Raw genomic sequence first — 23,508 nt, forward strand, 5'->3', positions numbered from 1 at the left:
CGCACAGTTTTAGATTTGTAAAAGCAATATCAGATATACAATGTTTTTTTCCTTTTCTACTGTGAATAGTATTGTATACTTTGTAGATCATTTCAATTGATTTTAAGCATATTGTGTCTTTTTCACACATACAGTAGATATCTGAAATGACCCATGATTTCCTTGGAATCCCAAGAAAAAATATCCCTTTGAAATTAAAGACCTATTGGCTGCTGTCCTTCCAAAAGTTACTTATTTTGCTGTTATTTTCATATTGTGCAGTCATTTTCACTTTTTTTTTGTACACAGTCAAACTGTTTCCTTACATTGGCTCCATGTCTTGTGTATTTGAAAGACATTTTAAATACATACAAATAAAAATACAAGACATTCACATTGTGAAAAGACTCACAATGTGCACAAGCCACAGGGCCTGCTGTACAGTCTTCCCTGCAAACAGCTCATCATCAACGTTGCGTCTCCAATTTCAAGCATGTAAGTATGTTGGGTGTCCTTTGTGTTTTACCATAGCGAATGTTTTCAGATTGCCTCGTGACTCATACTAAATGCTAAAAGAATTGCAAGTCAGCCTCACAAGTGCATAGCTGGGCTTATGTATTTCTTTAAAAAATGCATGTGTTGTAATCATTCTATTTAAAAGGGCAATACAGTGTTGTTACACTGTAATTTATTTGGGATTCTAATAAGGGCATACTTTGAAAACTTTAACTCAATTTAATTAAAGCTAATTAAATCCTTTAAAGCCTTGCTGGGTCCTAACTTCAAGAACAAAATTCTCAGAAAGTAGTAAAACTCTTGTAAATAAATAAAGAAACTTGAGAATTCATTGTGCTGATAATACCTTTGAAAACGTGCACCATTATGTTATTTTCAATCCCCAGGATTCTCATAAATGTTTCAATTTATTGAATCTCTTTGTGCCTTGCTGTTTTGAAAGACCTTGGGGTATTTCTTTAAAGATACCATCAATGTCATTTTGTTCAAAATGTAGACCTTAATGTAATGTAATTCCTCATTGAAAATTTTTCTATTCACCCTTTTTGAATAGACACTGTATTGTTTTAGTTGTGTTCTTCCCAGTGCTGACAACTGTTGTGTTAGTAGTGGAGTATATTTTTCTTTTTTTATTTCTCAGAAATGTACCAGGACTTAAAATGATATTGAGCAGACACTGCATGATTGGAAAAGAAAAAAAAAACTACGACAATCCTGTTTAATTTATCTTTGTCTAAAAAACAATACAATTATGTACTGTATAGAAACATCCATATTGCTAAGAACAACAGTCATCCTGGTTTCTCACTTTTCACCCTCCCTTCCCTCTGGTAAGCGTTTTAGGAACATAAAGACATGAACTTCCAGATTCAGAGACATCTTCCCGCAAGATGTCAGATCACTGAACTCTACCCCTACCACTGACTGAACTCATCTACAGTACATAACTGCACCTACATTACTACTCATACTGATGTATTTTTCTATTCTCACACTGCTTGTCTGACTTGCTTTTTTAAAGTTGTATGTTATTTCACTTGTTGTTGCTGCTGCTATTCTGTGTTTATGTTTTGGTGATTCCTTAATATCTTTGTATTGGAGCATACAGTACATGCCAATAACCATTTCATTGCATTTGTGCGTGTGACAAATAAACTGAACTGAATCTTGCAAGACCACAAAATTTGACACCAGAACCTCCCGCGGACTTAGTTCAGAATCCCCTTTGAAGTAATATCTGCTGATTTTTTTCTCCTCTGTAGCAATTATTGCGCATGTGCAACAATACATGTAGTACAAGGAAGTTTAGTGTTGTACAGTATGTGTTGCTCAGACACATTAATGTATTCGAAATTTGAATGTAAATAGTTTTGAGGCAATTAAAGAAATGTTTACAAATATGTGTTACAGCTTTATTTTTGCATGTGTTAATTACTGCATGGGCCTTTAAGCTATTAGAATTTGCACATTAATATCTGATTCCAGCCTGCCCTAATTTTCACTTTCTCACCGTGTTAAGTGGCAGAGATTCGATTACGCCTTGCAGCTATTCTTCTCGTTATACATTCACCTCACCTTCTGTCTTCTCTTCTGAAACACCAGAGTTGAATAAAATATTGCTTTTTTGTCAGTTTTTGTCCTTTCTGCAATCTCAGTTTACTCAAAAGGTAGGGGAGGAAATAAACAGGAATAAAACCAGACGCCAGTTCAAGTCTCCCTAATCAGTCAGTCACACAATCTGATACCTTTTGACGACATTTTGTCAGCACAAAGAATAAGAAAAAATAGAATTATGTGCGGTGTCGAAAATTGCACGGATGACCCTTTTATTACAAAATATGATCTATCGAAGCTTATTCTCGCAGTTGTTTTTTTTCCCCTGTCTAGAATACCTTTCAGATGCAATCGGGGACTGTACACGCAGCTTCTGGTGAAAAGCACTTGCTCATGATACACAGATAAAAATGCTTTAGAAAACTGGTGCCCCCTGGGAGAAGTACAAGATTTTACTGGAAAATAAGTCATGCATTTGGAGTCCAAATGGGATTCATTTTTCAAGTCAAATGCAAGTATTTTTGTGTGCGTTTTGCTAACACTCTTGACCTAATGCTTTGGAATGCAGAGCGTTTCTTGCTTCAGGTACCAGACTTTCACAATCATCTATTCACCAAAACATTGATTAGTGTTTGTAATTGACAATAACCTGTAGAAGAGAGTGAGGAATTATTTCAGTTCATTCTTCCCATAGGTAGCCTTTCTTGTATTCTTTATATCCAGATTTAATGCAGTGTGCTCTTTTGTACAGTACAAATGGCACTGATGAAACACATTCCTGTTTCTGTATTAAATCATTTTCATTCTATTTTTCTCTCTCCAAATGTGCACAAAATATGGTTCTAACCCACTTAGATCCGGGGTCTATATAAGAGTCTAGAGGTGATGAAACCTGAATGCTGTGGATGTAAGATCACCAGGAAAACAAGCGCACAATGCAGCAGACACCAAAATTTTGCTTTCCATACTTTGTCCTGATGTCTGCATTAATCATCGAGGTGATGGAAAGCTTTTTCCTTTTAATCTCGCTGAGTGTTTTTGACCTCCTTAGTAATTCCTGTCACTGCAATCCAAATAAAATGGAAAGTGTGTTCTTGGTGTATGATAGCAATAGTCAGAGTCACAAGTATTTTTAATAGCCCTTTCCCAATGGAGCAAAATACTGTTAGACTACATCTTTTTGGATTGATTCCACCTTTACTAATTTTCATTTCTTATTTTAATGTAAATTATAACTAGGTCGAGGATAACAGATCCTCATTTTATGAGGAGGTCTTCAGTAAGTGCATTGCTGTTAATTTCAAAATGGGTTTGCCGTGTTTCTGAAGCTTCTGACTAGGTATTTTTTAGTGAGAACATTTTCATAAAAAGAGTTGGGGCTTTTTCTTTCTACAGAGAAATGAAAAGTTAAATGCTTATTAGAAATATAATTGCATGTCATAATACTTTGCAAGACACAGAGTTCATCTTGTGAATTTTTAGTAACAGTGAACTAGCCCATGTTCATCTCGGAATCTCAAGATCAGCTGATGAAGTGTGGGAGGCTGGGATTAGTATCAGTGTTCTTTGAAATCATGTTCAGACAAAAGCTTTCATTTACTTTGAGAACAGCCTGATGTTACTCCTGGTGAAGGATTTGCAACCAAGGATAAAAAAGATCAATAACAATCTTTAAACATTTTGTTTTTTATTGGAATCAATGACGTTATTGTATTTTTATACGTCTTACCCACAAGTGGCAATTTTTCAAAGAGTTTCAAACCATTTAGTTATTAAAAATAATTTAAAGTGTATTTGCAATTATTTTTGGAGTTTTTCATTGTTGGTACTTAGGAGCTAGTCAGCAGTGAAACATTTCATCATTCTTCTATTTTAGGGAATGATTAATTTTTGTGTCATATTAAAATAATGCACTGCTCTGAATACTTTATTTGCTAAGTGACCCACATATCAAAACAGTACTACATTGGTACAGGACATACTGTACATTACACTGTACAGTATATGAAAATGTTTGCAAGTTTATTCAGCATGTTAAAAAATTACATTAGCTTGCTTGTGTGATTGTGGGATAACTGTTCCTGAAACAGCTTTTGATTTTAATATATTAGATTTCATATTACCTTTCATATAGTGTGTACCCAGTTATCCTGTGAACTCATTACTATTCAATTTTTTTTCATCAGTATGAATTAGAGATGTACCAGATGCTTATGGTGTACTGAATTGTTTTGTGTAAAAAAACAGTTATGTGTGTTGTTATATGACAGATTTTGGCTGAAACCCATTAAACAGAGCTCTTGGTATTTTCATTGATAGGCTCGTGATAGAGAAAACAGACATATTAAAACCAAGGGTCAGAAATATATTTACTGAGCAGTGCCTATACATCCTTTGAATGAAATGGAAAAGTATTTTGGATCCTGGATTGCTTCATAAAAGGTTAACTAGTCTTTGGCTTGAAAAAGAGATTTACCTTGTGTAAACACAGAAGAGCTATACCTAAGATATATATAAATATGCGGTATATATAACTCATCCCTGTCAGTTGCTACATGTATGCTAAATGGGGCAGCTTCTGAATGATATTTGGACAGCAGCACACAGCACAGACAGCAGATCCCAGAAAGGCTGAGTTTTGTCTAATTTCAGGTAGCTTCCATTGTACAGTATGTGTTGCACCTGTGTGAGGTGATAAGGTTCATTGTTGGCAACAGGGTCCTACTGTCCTAAAAGATTCACGAGTAACTGGAGCTGCGCAATGGCAGGAGGTCTGGTAACAGTGTTCATTTATAGTAAGTGAGTCAATAATTAAGTACTACTAAGTAAGTATTAAGTACAACTCACTAAGCAGTTCGGTGCTAAAAGGGAATATCAGCTGCTGTGCAGAGTTCTTTGCTGTTCAACACAAGTAGTGACATTACTGGGGATTACCATAACATAATAAAACTAAGGATACATCACAACTTATTCATACAGGAAATGGAGTTGGCTTCAAATTTGTACCCGTGGTGCAATGTACAGTAACTGAAAGTTGCAATGTAACATTGAAACAAGTCTGTCCAAGTGTATGAAAAACATTGGAGCCACCGTGTCGTGTGACACAAAGTGCCGAATGCGAACACAAATGAAGGGGAAGATCAGAGTCACTGTCATGGCGTGAAAACTGCTAAATGAAATTAGATTAAGAGTCTTTGGTTGTATTAAATTTGACTGGAATGCTGTTGGCATTACTGAACTCTGCCGCTCACCAGGGACGGTCGAGCTTTTTGAAGACCTTACCTGCTGCAGTCCTGGAGGAAAGGGCTGGATTAGGAGGAGAACAGGCGCAGTGAAGTCACTCAGAGTTCAAGTGGAAGGAAAACCAGGAGAGCCCTTAAGGGTGGAAGCTGTGGGACTCCGGAAAGACTAAACATTCTGTTTAATTCTTATTTATTTCTGACATTTCAATATAGTTGAAAGTTTTGTCTGAAAAAAATCTTTCTTGGAATGAGAATGGCAGCAGAGACATGCTAATACATGAATAGATTTAGGAATGCTTGTATTTATTATTTAGCTGACTGCTTTATTTAGGGGTTCCTTACTTTGAAAACTAACAGTATAGTCATAAAATAGAACAACGATATAAATAAAATGTAGTTATTGGAGTAATCTATCATAGTAATGTAACCAAAACAAGGAGCAGATCCCATCTCAAATCACTATGGAGACTGTTAGATCAGCCATTCAGAGACAGAATCTTCTCTTTGACTGTTATGTCATATCAGGTTGAGTAATCCAGTAACAAAAAGGTTAAGGCAATTTGTGATTTGGCTTGGAGGGCTCGTAAAATAATCTGTTTTTTTCATAGAAATCCCCTTTCTGTAACCCGCAGAGAAAACCAAAATGTTGAGTCACAGGCCAGCAAACTTTAAATATGGCCAGTATTAGCTGCAATTGAAGTATTATATGAAAACTAAACAATACGCAATCTATTTGGCCGGCCTGGTGAAACTGCCACTATAACTCCTCTTTCATCTCCAGTGTTCCATTTCCTTAGGTCAGGACTTTACTCAAACATCAATTACCATTGCTTTTTGATCTTGGTCTCTTAAAAAACCAGCACCTTTATAAAAAATCTTGCAGAGACAGTGACACCATTGTGTATGTTTTATGCTCCTGAAGGTTCAGGAGCAAATAGGACTGTCTGCTCTATGTGATGGAAGTCGTCTGTAATGGTACAATCACTTTTATGTCAGTGACAAGAACCAAACAGAGGCATCCTTCAGAGCCTCTTAACTGGAAAAAAATCTATCCCCTCGGGTCAATAGAAATGTGTTAAATACCACTGGGTGACTAGATTCTTTTCTACAGACTGAAAACTTCTGTAAGTTTATCCTCTACTTTTTGCAGAAATAAATTAGCTGCTAATAACTTAGTTACTCTCACAATTAATCAAGATGTGAAAGTAGAACACCAGAGACCAGCTCTTTGTTTTAGTTTGAATGCTCTGTTTTTGTGCGTGCTTGTTTCACTCCTCTTGCTAAAGCCTGAAAAAGTACCTTTTTGTACCATTTAAAGGTAGAAGTTCACACACAGTCCTGCTGAAGGAAAAAAAGCACTCTTGTCACTCAGAGCAGACTCCTTTTCTATAGAGCTATTCCGTGGCCAAGGGATAAATATCAGCCTTCTGCATGACGTCTGGTTAGACTCTGCATCTTGCTCTGTTTTTTTCTAAATCTATGTAAATAATGTAATGATATACTTTCTGTTTATAAGTATAATTCGGGACATTATACATATTAATGTCATAGTTGTATCTCTGCATTTATAATGTATATAAATTTATTGACAGTGACAATATTCTTAGGATGGTTGGATGCTTTATCAACTACCCTGAGGTAATGCAGAAAGCATATGTACAGTATCATTAGTTACCAGTTCCATTGTGTAATGGTTAGTATAAAATTAATAAAGGAAAAGCAAAGATACACAAGAACTTTAAAAGCACATGGAAATATATCCCTTTTCAGCGATTATGAGTAATAGCAATGAGCAAAATAACATTTGCAATACGGAGATGTATTAACGATTTAATAAGAGGTAAAAAAAATAAGTTTTTATTATTGTTGTTTTTATTTGTCACAAAGATTAATTAAAATCTGTTTTATACCTCTAGAGAAATCTGTAAGTGGTTCAGATTGTTGCTTGTCTTCAAAGGGGACTGTAAACTTTTTCCGTCAAACTAACTTTTCGGTATCTTCTGGGAATTTATGGCCGGCAGCCAACTGCAATTAAAACAGTTCTGCAGGTTTCACTAAACTCTTCCTTTACTGTATAAGGCCGAGGTTAGGACTGGGAATAGCTGGGTTATTTTCAATGCTTGCTTATATCTTTCCTCTTTTTTGTAGTCTGTTCTTGTTCAGCAGCCTTAAGTGCAGTACTTTTGCAGTCTTTGATGAACTCTGTAGAACTCATGGGCAAGTAAAAGGGAAGACAGCTGTTGGAAACAGTTTTTTTTTAATCTTTTTTTTTTCCAAAACGGATTTTGGGTTTGTAAGAATCGAATAACATGCAACTGCTGCTGGTGAATTCAGAAGATTTTCTGTGTCAGCATAATGATACTAACATTTAGGAAATGTAGAAGAGCCTGGGATTTGGTATTTGTCTTGGGATTGAGAAGAGAATGCCTACCGGGGAACTAAAGCTTGAATGAGAACCAGTTAGGTCTTAACAAAGCTTGAAAAAAGATGAGAAAATAAAGACATAAGAAAGGTTGCACTCTAGAGTAGGCTGTATGGTTCATCTACCTTGTTTGGTTAGGAATAGTCAATTGATCCACAATTTATCATAAGAGCATTTTATGACTGAAAAGGTGTGGAGTTGAGCTTATCTTCAGTGAATTTTTGTTTACTCTTTCAAGAGGTAACTATAGTCAACTTGGTCAGCTCTTTATGACTTCACTGTTCTATTTTAATGTTGTTACCTTATGTACAATGCCCATAGTCTCTACTCCTGATTCATTGCCTGGGATTTTACATCTCTGTGTAAGACCCTGCTTTTCCCATGATTTGCCACTCCAATGTTTTGTGCTTATACTAGAGTAAAACCTGCAATTAACTAGAATTTTTTCACACGGACTCTATCCATTTCAAAATCAGGCTCTCTTTCAGAAATGTTACTGCTACTGCAGTACGTTTTCAGATATTACTTAACTACTGATCTGTATTGCCGACCTACATAACGTGGTCATTTATTTTGTTAACTCACCAAAAGAAAACCATCAAAAAACCTTGAAAGTAACAAAATGGCCTCAGATGTGTTATAGTGTTCCTATTTTCTTTTTCAAACCTTGGTGCTATAAGACCATGCTATTATGTGCTGTTTAAATTGCTCTTTTATGTAGCTTTTGAAATTTGTAGCTATGAAATTATGTAGCTGATGAAAATTGATTTATATATATACACTTGTAAATGTGGCATAAATGGTTGCGATATTTCCGCAGAGTATCTTTTCATCCTTGATTGCATTGAAAGGCACTGTATGAATAACAGCTAATTTATTGTTATTATTTTTAATTCTGTTTCCCTGGTTTGATCCTTAAGAGTTACAATATGAAAGCTCTTAGACATTCAATGAGACTTCAGTTTTAAAAGCAGAATCCTGTAAAAGGAAGAGGACTTCAAAGAGAAGGGCCTTGTACAGATAGATTTGTTTCCCATAGAAAAGTGCTCTTGGCAATTGCGTATACGTAGGTGTGTTTTGTTCTTCTAGTTTAACGGTGACACTTATTGCCGTTTGCAGTAATAAGCTTGGGTCTCTTTTTCAAGTGCACAGCAGTCCCATTGCTGACAGACTGTGGGATTAAGCAACAAAATTAACTCATAATAAAATGAATCAATCATTGTGACAGTTTGTGTAAATGTAGCTATTGAGAGCATTTTTTCCCTGTTTCCCTGGGCTTGATCAGAAGTAACTGGGATGCATAAAAATAGAATTAACCTTTTCTATGTCTGGGGGGCTTAGTTTTTTTTATTTAATTCTAATAATTTACAGATTTTGTTCTTTGATTTCACTATAGTAAATGTGGCCGAATGCGCCACACTTCCTTTCTGACACCTGTGAATGAAGAGAAAAAAAAAACATAACTCGATTTTTTAACAAAGAACACAAATGGTCATTTTCTGAAAAAGAATAGTTCAGCAGTGGAACACACCAAAACTTTTTATGTAGGCTTGAAGTCATTTTACTGAGATTTTAAATGACAGAATATAATTTTAAATACACGTCACATTTTATGAAACTGACCTTTTAAACTGTAAAAGTATTTTTTCTAATTTTAAAATGACAGAGCTGAGCATCTTATGTATTGGTATTCAAACCTCTGCATCAGTTTTTTGTGAATATTTGAAGTCAGGAGAGTTTTTATGAGCAACGCACTTCTATGATACCTTTCTAATTTGATTTAATGCTCTGTGTCTGATAAAGACTAAATCTAGCTTTTCATTTCTTTCATTCATAATCATGTACTTCAATCACTGGAATTCATTTAGTCATTTCATAGAAATGCTACATTAGGATGTAGATTTTATGGTTTACTAATTGTCACTGCATACGCATTATTGTTTTGTTTACAAATAGCATATCGATAGTAAAAATTATTCGCTGTGCCAAGCCTTAATCTAAAGTAATGTAGTGATGACAAGAAAGCATTGGCTATACAGCACCATACTTTGCTTTTTCTTGGTTCTTTTAATGTACTAGAATGGGGTTTAAAAAAACTTTCTCCTTTTAATTCCAGCTGAGCTCACAGTTACTTAATTGAATTCTTAATTGAACTAATTACTTGTTTAATTAAAGGTTCTTCTAAAAGCCAGAGATTTCAAGTCAGACGTGAAAATTTCGCAGGTACCCAGAAAACTCCTGAAAAACAATTAGACGTCAGGAAAGCGATTCATTTAATAAGGAGTTTTGTTAAGTAACTCAGAGGTCAGCGTAAGAAAACAAAGATATGGAACTGCAGACACAGAGTTCCCCAGGACCATGGCTGAAAAACTGGCTACTTGTGCCCTCTGAAAGAAAAGTGCCATCACTTATGCCACAGTTTTCTGGTTTGTTTTCGTGTTCTGTCTTGCTTGTCTGTGTTTAACATTCTCCAGCTCAGTTTCAAATGATTTAAAGCATATGCAAGGAGCTACGTTGCTGTGTTTGATGCTGCTGGGGCTTATCCTTTGGCACTGAAATATTGCTTTCTCTCTGTTCAACTGGTCAGTGCTGGGGCACAAACTGAACTTCTAAGCCGAAGAAGAACTTCCAATATCCCTCACTCTTCCTGTTTTCCTTGTACGTGTTGCTTGCCGACAGCGAACATCTGAAACATAAAACATCAGCGAACATCTGAAAAATAAAGTGCAATTATCCTGCATTTACAGGTCTTTTGTTATGTAAATGGACCTTCTTTGTTTAATGATTTTGGTCCATTTATTTTCTGAAAGTTGGAATTTGTTTAAAAACCCAAGTGAATATAACAAGACGTGCTACAAATGTTTTTTTTAATTTATTGCAAGGTTTGCTTAATGAGAAATCCATAGTGTTGTTTTTTTTTCTCGCTGCATAATTCAGCAGAGGTTTTTTTTTTTCTTCAGCAGTTTTCCTGTCGCTGGAGTTTTTAAAAAAAGGATAGCACAAAGTATTGTCTGAGTAAGGTGGTTTCCCGGCTTATGCCTGTTGTATTACCTTCATGTTTTTCACAGCTGTCCATATGTGGACAGCAACAGATTTGGACTTACTCCTCAGTGGAAAACGGTATATATATAAAAGATCCATATTTAAAATATATTTTATATCCCCGTACAATGGAACCTATAAGCATTGCAGCAGGTCTTGAATTGCCCAACATAAATAAAGAAAATCTTTAAAAAAGAGCAGCTTTATTTTTGACACAATTCAGAGTTTTTTGTGAGCAAAATCTCAGTTTATTGCTTTCACTTAAACAAAACAAAAGATGCAAAATACAAAACCTAGCAAGAACAAGACAAAGCCCTTTCACCAATATGCCAAGCACCTACCTACCTCTGCTTATCTCTTACTTGAATTAACTGTGCGCAAGACATTCAAAGACTTGGAGCAAATGACTTTGGAACACCTGCAGGAATGTGACCAGGCATTATTTCAACATGCACTTGAAGGGAGAAGGGGTTAACCACTGATGCCAGCTACTCAGACTTCACTGGACTGTGTGCTGGCTCAGCTTTAACTAATTTGCTGTTTAATGCATTAATGCTCTTGTAATGCAGCTGCTGTTCTGAGCCTTATGTGGGTTTCAAGCTCAGGTCCTTTAGGGCTTCAGCGCTCACGGCATTGCTCCACTGAAACGAAAAAGCCGGCAGGCGAGGCAGGACCTCAGACGCCTCTTGGATTTCACCACAGCTTTTCTTTCACCATTTTGTCTTGCAGGTCTCACAGCCGCTGCCATGGCTGAGGCAATGAAGCTCCAGAAGATGAAACTGATGGCCATGAACAACCTGCATGGCACAGGCAGCCAGAATGGCACGGAGTCAGAGAACGAGGAGCTCAACTCCAATGCAGGTAAGAGGAGAGTCCTAACTCATCGTCATCACATGGGTGGATCGTCCTCGGTCTCTGGACTTTAAAGGGACAGTGATAGTGACGGGAGCTTATTGAAGAGACTGGCAATAACATGGACTGAGCGTGTTATTGATTAAAACTGGTCACCCCCTATTGTTATTTAGGGGGTTTTATTATATGTTATTGGGCCCTTCATTCCAGGGCTGCACGGAAAGGTATTTACCACATCTTTTAGTTTGTTCTCATGGCCCAGGTCTAATACTTTTGGTCCGGTCAACTTTTTTTTTCTGTTCTCTCATCTTTTCAACCATTTACACTACTGGCCGCAGACACTTGACTTGCTTTTTCAGGGATCTCTATATAATGAATGTGTTCTACCCTGCAAGTGATTTAAAAAGCCCCTGTCTGTGAAAATCTGGGCCTCCACCTTTCTCATCCCTCTGTTCATTGATTTGATTTTAATTCAGTGGAGGCCAGTTTAGTCCTCCTTCATTGAGATAAAAGTTTTGTATTCGCCATTATATCTGCACATCTGTCCTGTCATGAGGTTTCGCATTCATGTAGGTGTTTAAATATTCTCCAGAAGGGTAGCTGTCTGCTAAAATACCTAATTAATTATTGAATTGACAGCCACAGTGCTTTTTTACTTCACATGACCCACATTGACATCTGCATAACACTGACCACTCTTCAAAAAACTCACAGCTACTGTATGTATCGGCTGTGAGCCAGAGACAGTGTTTCTCCTTGAGTAAATTCGCTCGCTTTCTTTTCTGAGTGTAAATGGAAAATACAAGTGTCTATGCAAGCTATAATATTAACACCATTTGCGCATACTGTATGCAGTGCAATGTATTAGGAAGTATTTCTGCTGGTGGCTTTGGGAATCACACACAAGAGATCTTATACCATTTACAGAAGCTAAATCAGAATGAACAGTTTATTTAGAAACGGGATTGTTTAGTTATAAATCACTCATGGCTTGTCTCACTCTATCATCCTAGTTAGGAGTGATTCCAGGTAATTGGTTCTGGCTATGTGTCCCTTTGCTTAGATATGTTTTATTGAGGCTAATAGCCTCCTTAATAGCTACGACCTGACTGTGCATTTAGATTGCTTTGTGACTAACAGCCCTGGTACAGGGCCATTCAGTTTAGGAGATGACAGAAACCTCATTTTATTGGGGTTTTTTTTGTGTTATCTTTTAAAACCTGTTTCTGATTTTGTGGGAGCGTGAGCTTGAAAATGATAAAAGGAGCATTAAAAGAAGTGCACATTAAGAATCCTCCCCATGTACTACAAATTCAAAATGTTTAGACAAAGCCTGCAAAGGACAGACAATGTGGCAAACACTTAATTGATACAGAGGACACGTTCCTAAAAACACCTATCCTGAGTCGTTTAGAAATAATGCAGGCTACTCATACAGTGCAAAATGGCCATTATAACTAATTTAATCTTTCACTGGTCTCACTAAAATGGCATCTCCTTAGATTCTTCAGTAAAAAAGAATTGACATCCAAAGATGTCAGACCTCTTTTCTTTTGGATAAATTATGAACTGCAGTGATTGTGACTTGAATAAAATGCTTTCGTTTTAGACTAAAGTTGACTTTTATCCAATATGCGGTGGTAGAAAAGCAGTGCAGGAACATTGGAGGAAACACACAGAAGAAGACACAGAGCAGTGTTTGCAGGACTTCTTGGGTAACGCAGTGGTCAGCAAATATTGTCTGATGAATGAGTAAACAAAATTATTCCTTTTCATAAGCGTGCGAGAACATAAGGAAGGTTGAACAAGAGAAGACACCAGTGGGATCCTTCTAGCTTCTTAGCTGTGTAAACTAAGTGTAAATTTAAACATCACATTTAAAGCATGTTCTTACAGTATAAAATAGCCTTTCGGTTTTCCATCCAACTTCAAGTGCTATGGTTCATGGTTCATCAGTAATCATTACCAGTCTCTTTGCTGGTGTCTCTTTGCTGAATAAGCCACATGATGTTCAGATATGAAAATATCAAGTATTGCACTCACTTCAGACCTACTTTTCTGCCCATATTTGCATTTGAAAAAAAATGCACTGTTTCTTAGAGTACTTAGAAGTGTGACATCTGTTGTTTGTGAACCAAGAGGAAGTTATTTTTCCATCTTTTCTTAATAGTTTTTATTGATTGGCTCAGTTTCGATGTAGAGGTAGAAGTTGAAGTGCCTTTTTCATTAAAAAAACAAAACCATTGAATTAAAGAGAAACTACTGAATAAAATAACTGAGAGACAATATTATGAGATTCAGAGACACAGATTAAATTGCACTGAGATTCTGTGATTTGTCTCTTGGGCTCTCCTACTGTAAGTACTAACGCTTTGCAAAACAGGACCTGGGTCTCGTGTTTCTTGTCTGAAAACACATTTAAGTTATATGAAGGATCTGTCCCAGAGTAGTTAAAAGGAAAACACTATAACCAACAAAAGACATTGTATAAAGCGATTAGATTTATCCACCTTTCCTTTGGGAATAAAATTGTATTTGCCCTTTCTTTTTTTTAATGTAAAATTGATGAATGGTGCTTTCATGGGAGTTGAAAAGAAAACAGAATTATTAATCCTGCAGATTTGGGAGAAAATGTCTCAGCCCATCCTTACCATTAATGCTGGTTACATTTCAGCTGTTCACACTTGGACATGAGTCAGTGGCTTCAGACTGGCTGTAAAGTACTTGGGTGCTTATTGCATGAACTTTATTTTTGGTACAACTTGGCTTTAACCTGCTTGGCTGAGTGAGATGGTGGCCTGGCTATGAGGACGAACCTACTGGAACCCCGCCCACAAGCTGGTATTAGCCAAGGTGCCACTGCAAGGGCGATATAGGGGATATTTATTTGAGCCTGGCACAGGGCTAGGCCTTCAAGCATCAAATAATAAAAGCAAGTCCACCTCCAGGCCCGCAAGCTTCTGAGTTTTTGAGTTGTTCAGTACATAATACCTAACAAATACTGTACATCCAGAACAAAACAAGGCCCAGGAATTATTGTAACCCTGGGATTAATCATGCAATCGGCAGGTGCGGGCTACTGTAACTGTAACAAACGTGATGCCAGAGAGGGAATAATGAAACATGAGGTTTGATTGTTCTGCATCTAGCTGTAATTCTTAACATGCTGTTGCAGTGTCAGCTGTCTTAAAACACCTCAAAAACATCAAAACGAGAACCTCGCTCTTGCTGTGAAGCTCAGTAAACCTGGCTCATAGACTCCTCCTCCCTATATTATATTTCATCAAGCAACAAGCAAAGCTGACATGTCGTTGATTGATGTGGCTGAGGCTACGCACTGTCATGTGAACAGAAAGCACTGTGCTTCGGTTGGCTAGATAGTCGTGGTTGTTGTTTTGCTGTGATTTATCGCCTGTGTGAGTGCATTCCACCTATCTATCATTTTACCTCATTTTAGGGCCTAAAAACGTTTTAGCTCAAATCCACTTGTGCTGCTCTCTGCCTAATGTATGGCAGTGAGTAAAAGGTTATAGTTCTAGTTTGTTTTGTGTGACAGTGTGCTTTTTCTCTGATTAAAAAAAAAATGTTTTCATACAGGTCAGGATACTTTACTATAACGTGTGAACTTTCTTTATTTTCTTTTGGTGATGGGAGATAAGCCATCAGATCTGGTTTAAATTAATAGTGGGTTTCTGTTCATTAGAAAGTGAACTGCGCATTTTCTGTCAACTCTGAGATTTTTTACAAGCGTGCTAACAGTTTGGTAAAACAAAACAACATTGGTTTCTGCAGGGATTGAATGCTAACGTTTGTAATTGCCCTTCAAGTTCATCAAACAGCAACAGAATTGTTTTGCGTTAACCCTTCACTGCTTTCCTACCAGGGCAGTCCCCAGACAAGATTAGAGTTAAAGCTATTTTTGCAACATTGCGTTTAACTCAATCCACGAGAAAAGAAAATCAAAGGAGTTTTAATCTCTTTGTGTTGCAGATTTTGCTGCAAACTTCTGATTATCTGAACAGACCAGTAGGGAGATAAAGGTTTGATTTCAATCTGCTCATTTGCAAGCTCAGTACGAGAACCTTGGTAAACTCCAAAAAACCTCTAATGCTTTCTGTGTGGATGCTGATTTAGAGATCACAGCTTTATCGTCTAAATTGTTGCACAGTGATCCAAGTAATTAATCTTGTACTGTACAATAGGGGGATTCTCTGGAATGATTAATTTGTCCATAATCCCCACTCCCAAACATAAGGGAAAGAGCTCTGAAGGAAACCCATAAGCAGACTGGTAAAATCTTTAGGTTTTGTCATTCAGGACTAATATGTGATTTTCAACTGACAATTTTTAATGTTTCTGCTGTGAAAAATCAAATCCAAGATTATAGGTCTAGGACTAGTCAGATTGATTAAAAAAAACAAGCACAAAATGCTTATAAATCATTTTTTATTTATGTTTTAGTCCATTGGAAGAAACTTTATATAGTCTATGGCAGTACTACTAGGTTTCTCCAGGTATCTGGAGACACTTCCGACTAAAGTGAAACAAATTCAATAAATATTCTTATGTTGCTCTAGAAACTGAATTGATACCTAATTTCACTTCTTCCAAGGTATCCAAAAAAACATTTGGTGGAATATGTCATATGGTTCATATTTTGTGGCATGGTAATAAAGTGAAGCAAGGTCATTTCGGGCAAGCTCATCCGTTGTCAGAAAGGTGTTTATTCCTGGAAAGAGAAACACCAACCTGCAGCTCTATCCCGGAAACATGAGACATGTCTTTGGGTGGTGGGAAGAAACCAAAGGACCTGGAGGAAAATGCAAGAAGAACATGCAGACTCCACATAGACGGCTTTTCTAATCTGCAATCAAACCCAGGTTGCAAGAGCTGTGAGGCAACAGCATTGGTCATCATGACACTCAAGCTGTTTACAATACTCCAAAATTCTTCCTTCTTTTTTGAACATTTCACAGTGTGTTGCATTCCCTGCAAAATGCATTTATAAACTGTATATCAGAAGGATGTAAAATGGTTAAAACATACTTTTATGGCTTAATTCTATTTGGTTTCATTTTATTTGACCTTAAATGCTGTGATTTGGACATTTAGGTACCTATTGCAAACGTAAGTTCTTGCACAAAGCATTTAAGTTGGAGTATAATATTATATAGAGTAAAATTATACAGATTTATAGAGTTTAATTCTGTTAACACGCAAAAGAACTCCTTTTCATTTTTTAATCAAGAAAGAAACACGTTTAAGTTATCTTGCTGTTTATATCATTTTTTTAGCCCTCTTTTGTTTGTGAGAAGTGCTGAGGAATTCACATTGTAAATACAACTGGATTTTCACTATAAATCCAACATTTAGATATAGTTCTGAGGTTCATCTGTCTCCACATTCCATTTCAGCTACCCGGGTTTGTGGTCTTCCCTTGTTGGGGGATCTGAGACCAAGCAATGTCATTACCTGCTGTCTTCTGGAGGTGCCCTATGATAATAACTCACGTTGTATTATTATTATGAGTTGAGTTTGTGTTCCCCAGCACTCACAATGGACAGAGAGGTGTCCTTGGTTAAATGTCAGATGGTAAAGTCAGTCAGCTTTAAACATGAGTTGTAATTTGTAGTCTCCTGAAAAACAGTGCGTGATGGAAAAAATGTCTTCAAAAACATTACATGACAGAAAAAAATGGTTTCTTTGGTTTGTTCTCTGCTGGCAACTTTACAAGAAATTTCCCCACGTACTGTATATCTCACCACAGACACTTGCAACTCATCTACAGACAAGTTAGCGACACCTGTTTGCACAGTTTCATTAATTTTCCCAAAAGGGCCCCTTTAAGATTTTTATTGAAATATCTAGAGATGTTTGGTCCTACAGCTGCTCTGGGCTACAAACAGGTGGTCTTAATGCAACTTTTGCCAGATTACACAGCTTGTGTTATTGTAATGAAAATGTTTTCATTTACTGGAGGTCAGATCCCTTAAGTACAAAATAAAAAGTGGTGAGCGTAAGGCTTCTGTGAAATGGTGTCTTAAAATATAAATACACTGTTGAAATATCCCATATCCCATAAAAGAAAATAAGGAAATAAAAAACGCCCAACACATCTGGCTCTAGTAGGAGCAGCAGAAGAATAGCCGAGAAGTGAAAAGCTCATTGCTTTAATGGAGCACTGTCAAGGAAAATCAGTATCACCAATGACATAAAAGGAGAGCCAATATTTTTCCTCTGACATGTTAAAAGAAAAATTCCATGCATTATTTAAGAAAACGCTGAAATCTGTCAGGGCCATGATTGCAGAGTTAGCAAAAGCAGGTGCTTCTTACTTCCACTGCTGAAGTTAACAGGCCTGTGTAGGCACAGATCCATATTGTGTAACCTTTTGTGTTCGACACCCACCACGAATCACTAACTGTTACATGGTCAGCAGTTTTTTTTTAGCCAGTCCTTTTTGAAGCCGGTGTATTTCTTTTTTATAAAACACTGCTAGGCCTGTACATTTTGATTTATTTATGACGCTTTTACAAGTTTAATCCGAAGGATGATGTTTGATATTGCTTTTAATTTTTTTTTGTAAGTATTTTATTCTCCTTCAGTCGTATCTTAAATAAAAGACAAAACCTTTCTGACATGTCGGTTGGGAAATTACTTTATTAATAACAATTCTCAAAAGCCCTGCTGTTATACTGGAAGACATGTGACTCACCTGCAACCATACAGTTTTTACAGTCTGTTCAGCTATCTTTTAAAAGCTCATCAGTCTCCTACAGAGATCGTATCAGTACTGCCTTATCCAACACACTGCATAAGAACAAGAACACTGCATAAACAGAAGAATTAGGGATTATGAACTTAACGCACTGGTCTTGAGCAATATAAAGACAAAACAAACTCTTGGATTAAGGGAATTCCTCTGTTATATAAGCCCAGTGAACAACTGGATGTGAAGAATTTGTGCCATTCAGTGTGAAAGTAAAATGTAGGGACTGCAGCAATAACAGGTTGAATAGCGCGTTGTACAGAGCTTTTCATTCTGAAGGATTACAAAGCTCTTTATATATCTACCTCTAATGCTCAGCATCTACCTGGTTAGCCATGGTCGCCATTCTGGTCAGGAGCCCCACTACATAGAAGATCAGGTGAAGAAGTGAGAAATTACTGCAGCGTTTGAGGTAAAGGGAGAATTTCGATTGGCAAGTCTAAAATTTAACAACTTAAAAAGAAGATCTTTAATTAACAGCTTCTGAAGACCTCAGTTTACTGTCTGATACAAACTACAGCATCTCATGAAGCACAGGGTCCCTGGTCACCATACTGTGGCATTGGTTTGGAAATTCTGGTGGAGACAGAACAGTTCTACCTATTGGTCCACTAACACCGCTTACCGGAGCTATCCTTTCTTAGAGGTCTCTCATCCCAGCAATGCTCAGGTTCAGTCTTGCCAGATTCCTGGATATTTAAGCAACGAACTGAGATTTTAGGAAGGCAAGAGAAATGTGTAATACTTTAAACTGCACTATGGCAGAACTGAATGATTGACATTCCCTGCTTCCTCACTGTTGGCTTCACTAAATACTTTTGGTTGCTTCTTTGTGCACATTTGGGCTTAGGTAAATTGGGTGAGAACGATAAATTAGATACGCAACTTTCTGCCCAAATATTAACACCATTACAGCTAGATAAAAGGTACGAAAACTTAAAGACTGAGTAAATGATTCATCACCAAAACGTTATTTTGGACTACCACTGGTGGTCAGGCAAAAAATGTCTTAGGAGAAGAACATGTCTGTTAAATGTGTCTGTCTTTGTTTAGAGAGTTCCTTTTTGAACCTTAAGGCCTTAGCGCTTAAGATAAGATAACTACATTTTGAAAAGGTTGTACAAGTTCCCTTGATTCAGCAGTAATAAGATCTCTACACTTTCAGAAAAAAACGTTGCTTCGAGCTGGTGATATAGTAAGCATTTGTTATTTCATTTAAAGAAGGAGATATCAGTGGCATGGTTTAGTGAATTAGTGGGGTTATTTGCAGTGAACAAGCTGTGGTCTTTCAGCATGACAGCTTTGAAAAAAATGTAAATGGTATAAAAAACACTAACCACAGCCTTTTGAAGAAATACAACTCGGGAACAAAATCTGATTACCTCGCTGGGAATATTCGTCACTTAGCAGTTGTGCCGGAAACTTGTTGTGCCTAATTAGCTGCCCAAGACCAAATAATTCCGAATTATCACTGGTAAAGTGGTGTGTCTGGTGCAGATGATGCATGGTTGTGCCAAGGAGTAAATTAAAAAGAGATGCTGTATGTTACAGCACTTCACTCATTAAAGAGCAGCATTTTAAAATTCCATTGTGTTCCAACCATGTGTTTGTGGTTGTGGTGAATTCAGCAGCACTGAAGAAGAGACAGACATTGTTAACTACAGAGGTTCTGTGCATCTTGTAGGTTGACAGTCCCATTCCCTGACACTCTTTGCATTTCATCCTGCAGCTGCTCTGTCGCACTGTCCATCAAACACATTCTATGCCTTTCAGTGAAAGGGACAGGGTATTCTTATTTTAGTTGTCCCTACCTTATGTTTCCTTTTATAGGTAGAACAACAAATCACATTTTATGCCAACGAAAGGGTAAAAAGAAATGAACGCCATACTTTGTCATGATATTGAGCATGCCCTACTAATTTGTCTCCAATTTTGTTAAATTCTTAGGCCCATGGAATAGAGAAGTAAGCATGTTCCTTCCTTTTCTCTTGTTTTATGTTTCTCGCTGCTGAAAATAACAGGCTTTTACAATCAACATTTTGCAGATGATTGCTATAATTAACCTTCCCCTTGCCTCCTCCTCTCTTCATTGTTTCTGTTAGACAAAATGGAAAAATCAGTTGGTGCTTTAAAAAAAAGCTTTGGGCAGTATGATAAAGTTTTAACAATGGATATTAGCAGTGAGGTAAAGCGAAACTCCAAAAGAATATGCTGCAGCATAACGGCACCTTTTGTCTTTCGAAATGGAGGAATTATTCTCTCTTGTGCGGCATCTCAGTTCTGTACTCTCGTGTACTGTACTGTACACTAAACAGGCTCGGGCTGTACTCTGTGCCCATGTTCCTTACTCCTCTGCTAAAATCAGAATAGAATTATTAGTTCTGGCCAAATGACAGATATCTTTTTTTGGCATTGTGTGGCACTTGTGCGCTGCATGGAGCCAAATTGGAGATGAGAAGGATTTGAAGTGTGATTTTTGGATTGAAAAACAGGTTGATTCCGACCAGCTCACAAAGCCAGTCATTTAGGAGGATAATTCGATTCTCCTGCCATCTTTCTATAAATTATTCTGTTTTTTCTGTATATGGTCCCATGGAAAAAAAATGCATTATCATCTTTTGTCTCTTTTTACGCTGTGGCTATAGAGTACACTGTGGGTAAAACAAAAAAAATCTAATTTACCCTTTTATCCTTTATACTTTTCCCTTTATAAGATTAATTTCTCTCATGTAGGTTTGAAAGAGAGGACAGAGACCCAAGTCAGAATTAATAATGTTGTCTTTTAATTACTGCAGACTAGAGAACAAATTAAAATTACACATAAAATGTTATAATAATGACATTTAGTGCTTGGTTGACTTCAGGAGGGTAAGGGTTTTCATAGAGTCTCTCTGAGGCATGGTCATTGCACCTTTATTAGTCTGTGGTCTTGCCTCCTGCTGTTACCCTTGTCTTTTCTCTGTTGCCTGAAGCAATATGGGGGTTTATAAAGTCCGCATAATGTAGTCCAAGTCTACCAATCAGAACCTGCAATAGAACCTGATGTGACATATAAATATAACACATAAGAGGCAAAATAAATGAAAATTATTATCAACCCAGTGAACACGGCTAAAGGCAGAAGAAACATTCAGTGATTTACTTAAAAGAGAAAGTAATAAAAAAGAGCTTGGACGTACAATATATAATTGGTGAAGGAAAATAAAATGGAAGGAGAAAACATATAGAAATTGTAATTAATTAAAGGAAATTATTGCAGATAAATAGAAGGTGGCACACAGACTGCAAGGTGCACACCCCCTGCTGGCCCCACTAACACCTCAATAAGCAACCTTATTTTTTCCCTGGAGGTCTCCCATCCAGGTACTTACTAGGCTCACACCTGCTTAGTTTCAGTGGGTTGTCCGTGGTGAGTTGCAGGGTGATATGGCTCCTGTGAAAATTAGCTCTGGTGTGAGTGTGTGAGTCTGTGTTTGTGTCTGTCTTCCCTGCAATTGACTGGCGTCTCATCCACTGTGTATTCCACCTTGTACCTGTTGCTTGCAGGGATAGGCTCCGGCTCCCCTGCATCTCTAAATTGGATGAAGCAGTTAGGAAATGGATGGATGGGTTAATATCTCTCAAAAATGTTTTACTAGCTATCAAGCATGAAAAACTGACACAAGCTGATAGACACAAGACAATAAAGTACAGTGGATCTTACATCAGGTGCCATTTTAAAAATAAAATCCCCTTTCGTAACAAAAAAACTGAAAACATTCCATTACTAACCTTTAAAGGGTCCTGGATACTCTGTGTGTGATACAATTGTCAAATAAAATATTTCACAAATACACTAAAATAATACTACAGTCACTGTGTTTATTAGCATCATTATTATATTAACTGATATATTATCATGTAAAAAATCAAGCAGAGTAGCAGTCCTCATGCATTACACACCAGGGAGCTTTTAACAACAAAAAAGCAATAGTTGAAACCATTAGCACAAGATATTCCTTCACTAATGGTTCTTGAAAGAGAGAAAAGACTTTGTAATCACATTAAACTCTTTATATTTTAAGCAGGGCCACCAATGAAAACCAGGTTGGTGGAAGTGGTATTGGTGGACCTGTAGGTGGCGTTCTTCCCTCTTGAATAAATTTCAAGACAACAGCTCAAGCTGGTGACAAGGGACACTATGCTTTAGGAGGCACTGTCATTAAACCAGGTTCCTTGCTACTTTGTCATTAAAGATCCCACGACTTATTTTCAAGAGTAGAGTATTGTGGTCTCCTGCCTAAATAATATGCTGAGCTTGTATAATCTGACCTCCCTTGAATTTGCCCTTAATTCAAATGGTGAAGCAGTTTCTCACTTGCTGTTGTGTAGCGTAGTGTTGGCACAGAAAGGCTGCTGGTCTTCACCTACCTGGGTGTTGCACTTCAGAGACTGATAAAGTAAGTCCTCTCTGATATGTAAAGTGGATATTAAGATCTTTTGTAATGGAAAGTTTTAAGTGTTAAATTATTACAGTATTTATTGTGGGAGACCTACAATATTATGCAATTACTCATGCCAGTTGTCATCTGTGATTGATTGCTAGGTATGAGGATTTAGATATGAATTTGAAGGCTGCCGTTAGCAAGGCAGTGATAAGCTTTCCAACAGCAGGAGTAGTTTGGAGACCAGAGCCGTTCCAGAGCCACTGGCTGCACTCATGACTTCTTTAGAGCTGAGCCTTTTCATAATCCACATGTAACCAGATATCTTCCTGTTACAGCTGCCCCTTGCTACAGACAAGTTCTGTATCGCCACTTGATCTGTATAAGCGGTTTGTTTGCCATAAAACATTTGCTGTTTGCAAAAAAGAACATCCTTGCTTTGCTGTCAGGCTGGTGTGGGAGTATTGGGTTACATTCACCTCAGTTCTCTTAAAGGGAGGTCTCTTCTGAAGGAGGGTGCATGAGTAATTGATGCAGTGATCCAATCCCCAGACACAATCCTCCAGTACTAAAAGTTGCTGATGAGACATGATTGAAGTACAAGATGGTTTTAAAAAAATGTTTTAACATCCCTATTTTTTTTTGCTGTACACATGCAGCACCAAAAGCAACATTACAATTGACTTTGTTGCAAGTGATCTCCCTTCT

The 23,508-nt window shown here is 37.1% G+C and overlaps 1 protein-coding gene across 4 annotated transcripts in view; it reads left to right on the plus strand.

Moving 5' to 3' along the window:
* Nucleotides 1-23,508, plus strand: part of dacha (dachshund a) — a 229,755-nt gene that overhangs the window by 127,708 nt on the left and 78,539 nt on the right. For all 4 annotated transcript variants that reach the window (XM_015351490.2, XM_015351491.2, XM_015351488.2 and 1 more), the window contains exon 3: nt 11,485-11,616. In XM_015351490.2, the coding sequence (XP_015206976.1) occupies nt 11,485-11,616 (132 nt within the window). The remainder of the gene's footprint in view (nt 1-11,484; nt 11,617-23,508) is intronic.

Source organism: Lepisosteus oculatus, chromosome 8 (assembly GCF_040954835.1).
Source record: "Lepisosteus oculatus isolate fLepOcu1 chromosome 8, fLepOcu1.hap2, whole genome shotgun sequence".
NCBI classification, from domain to species: Eukaryota; Metazoa; Chordata; class Actinopteri; order Semionotiformes; family Lepisosteidae; genus Lepisosteus; species Lepisosteus oculatus.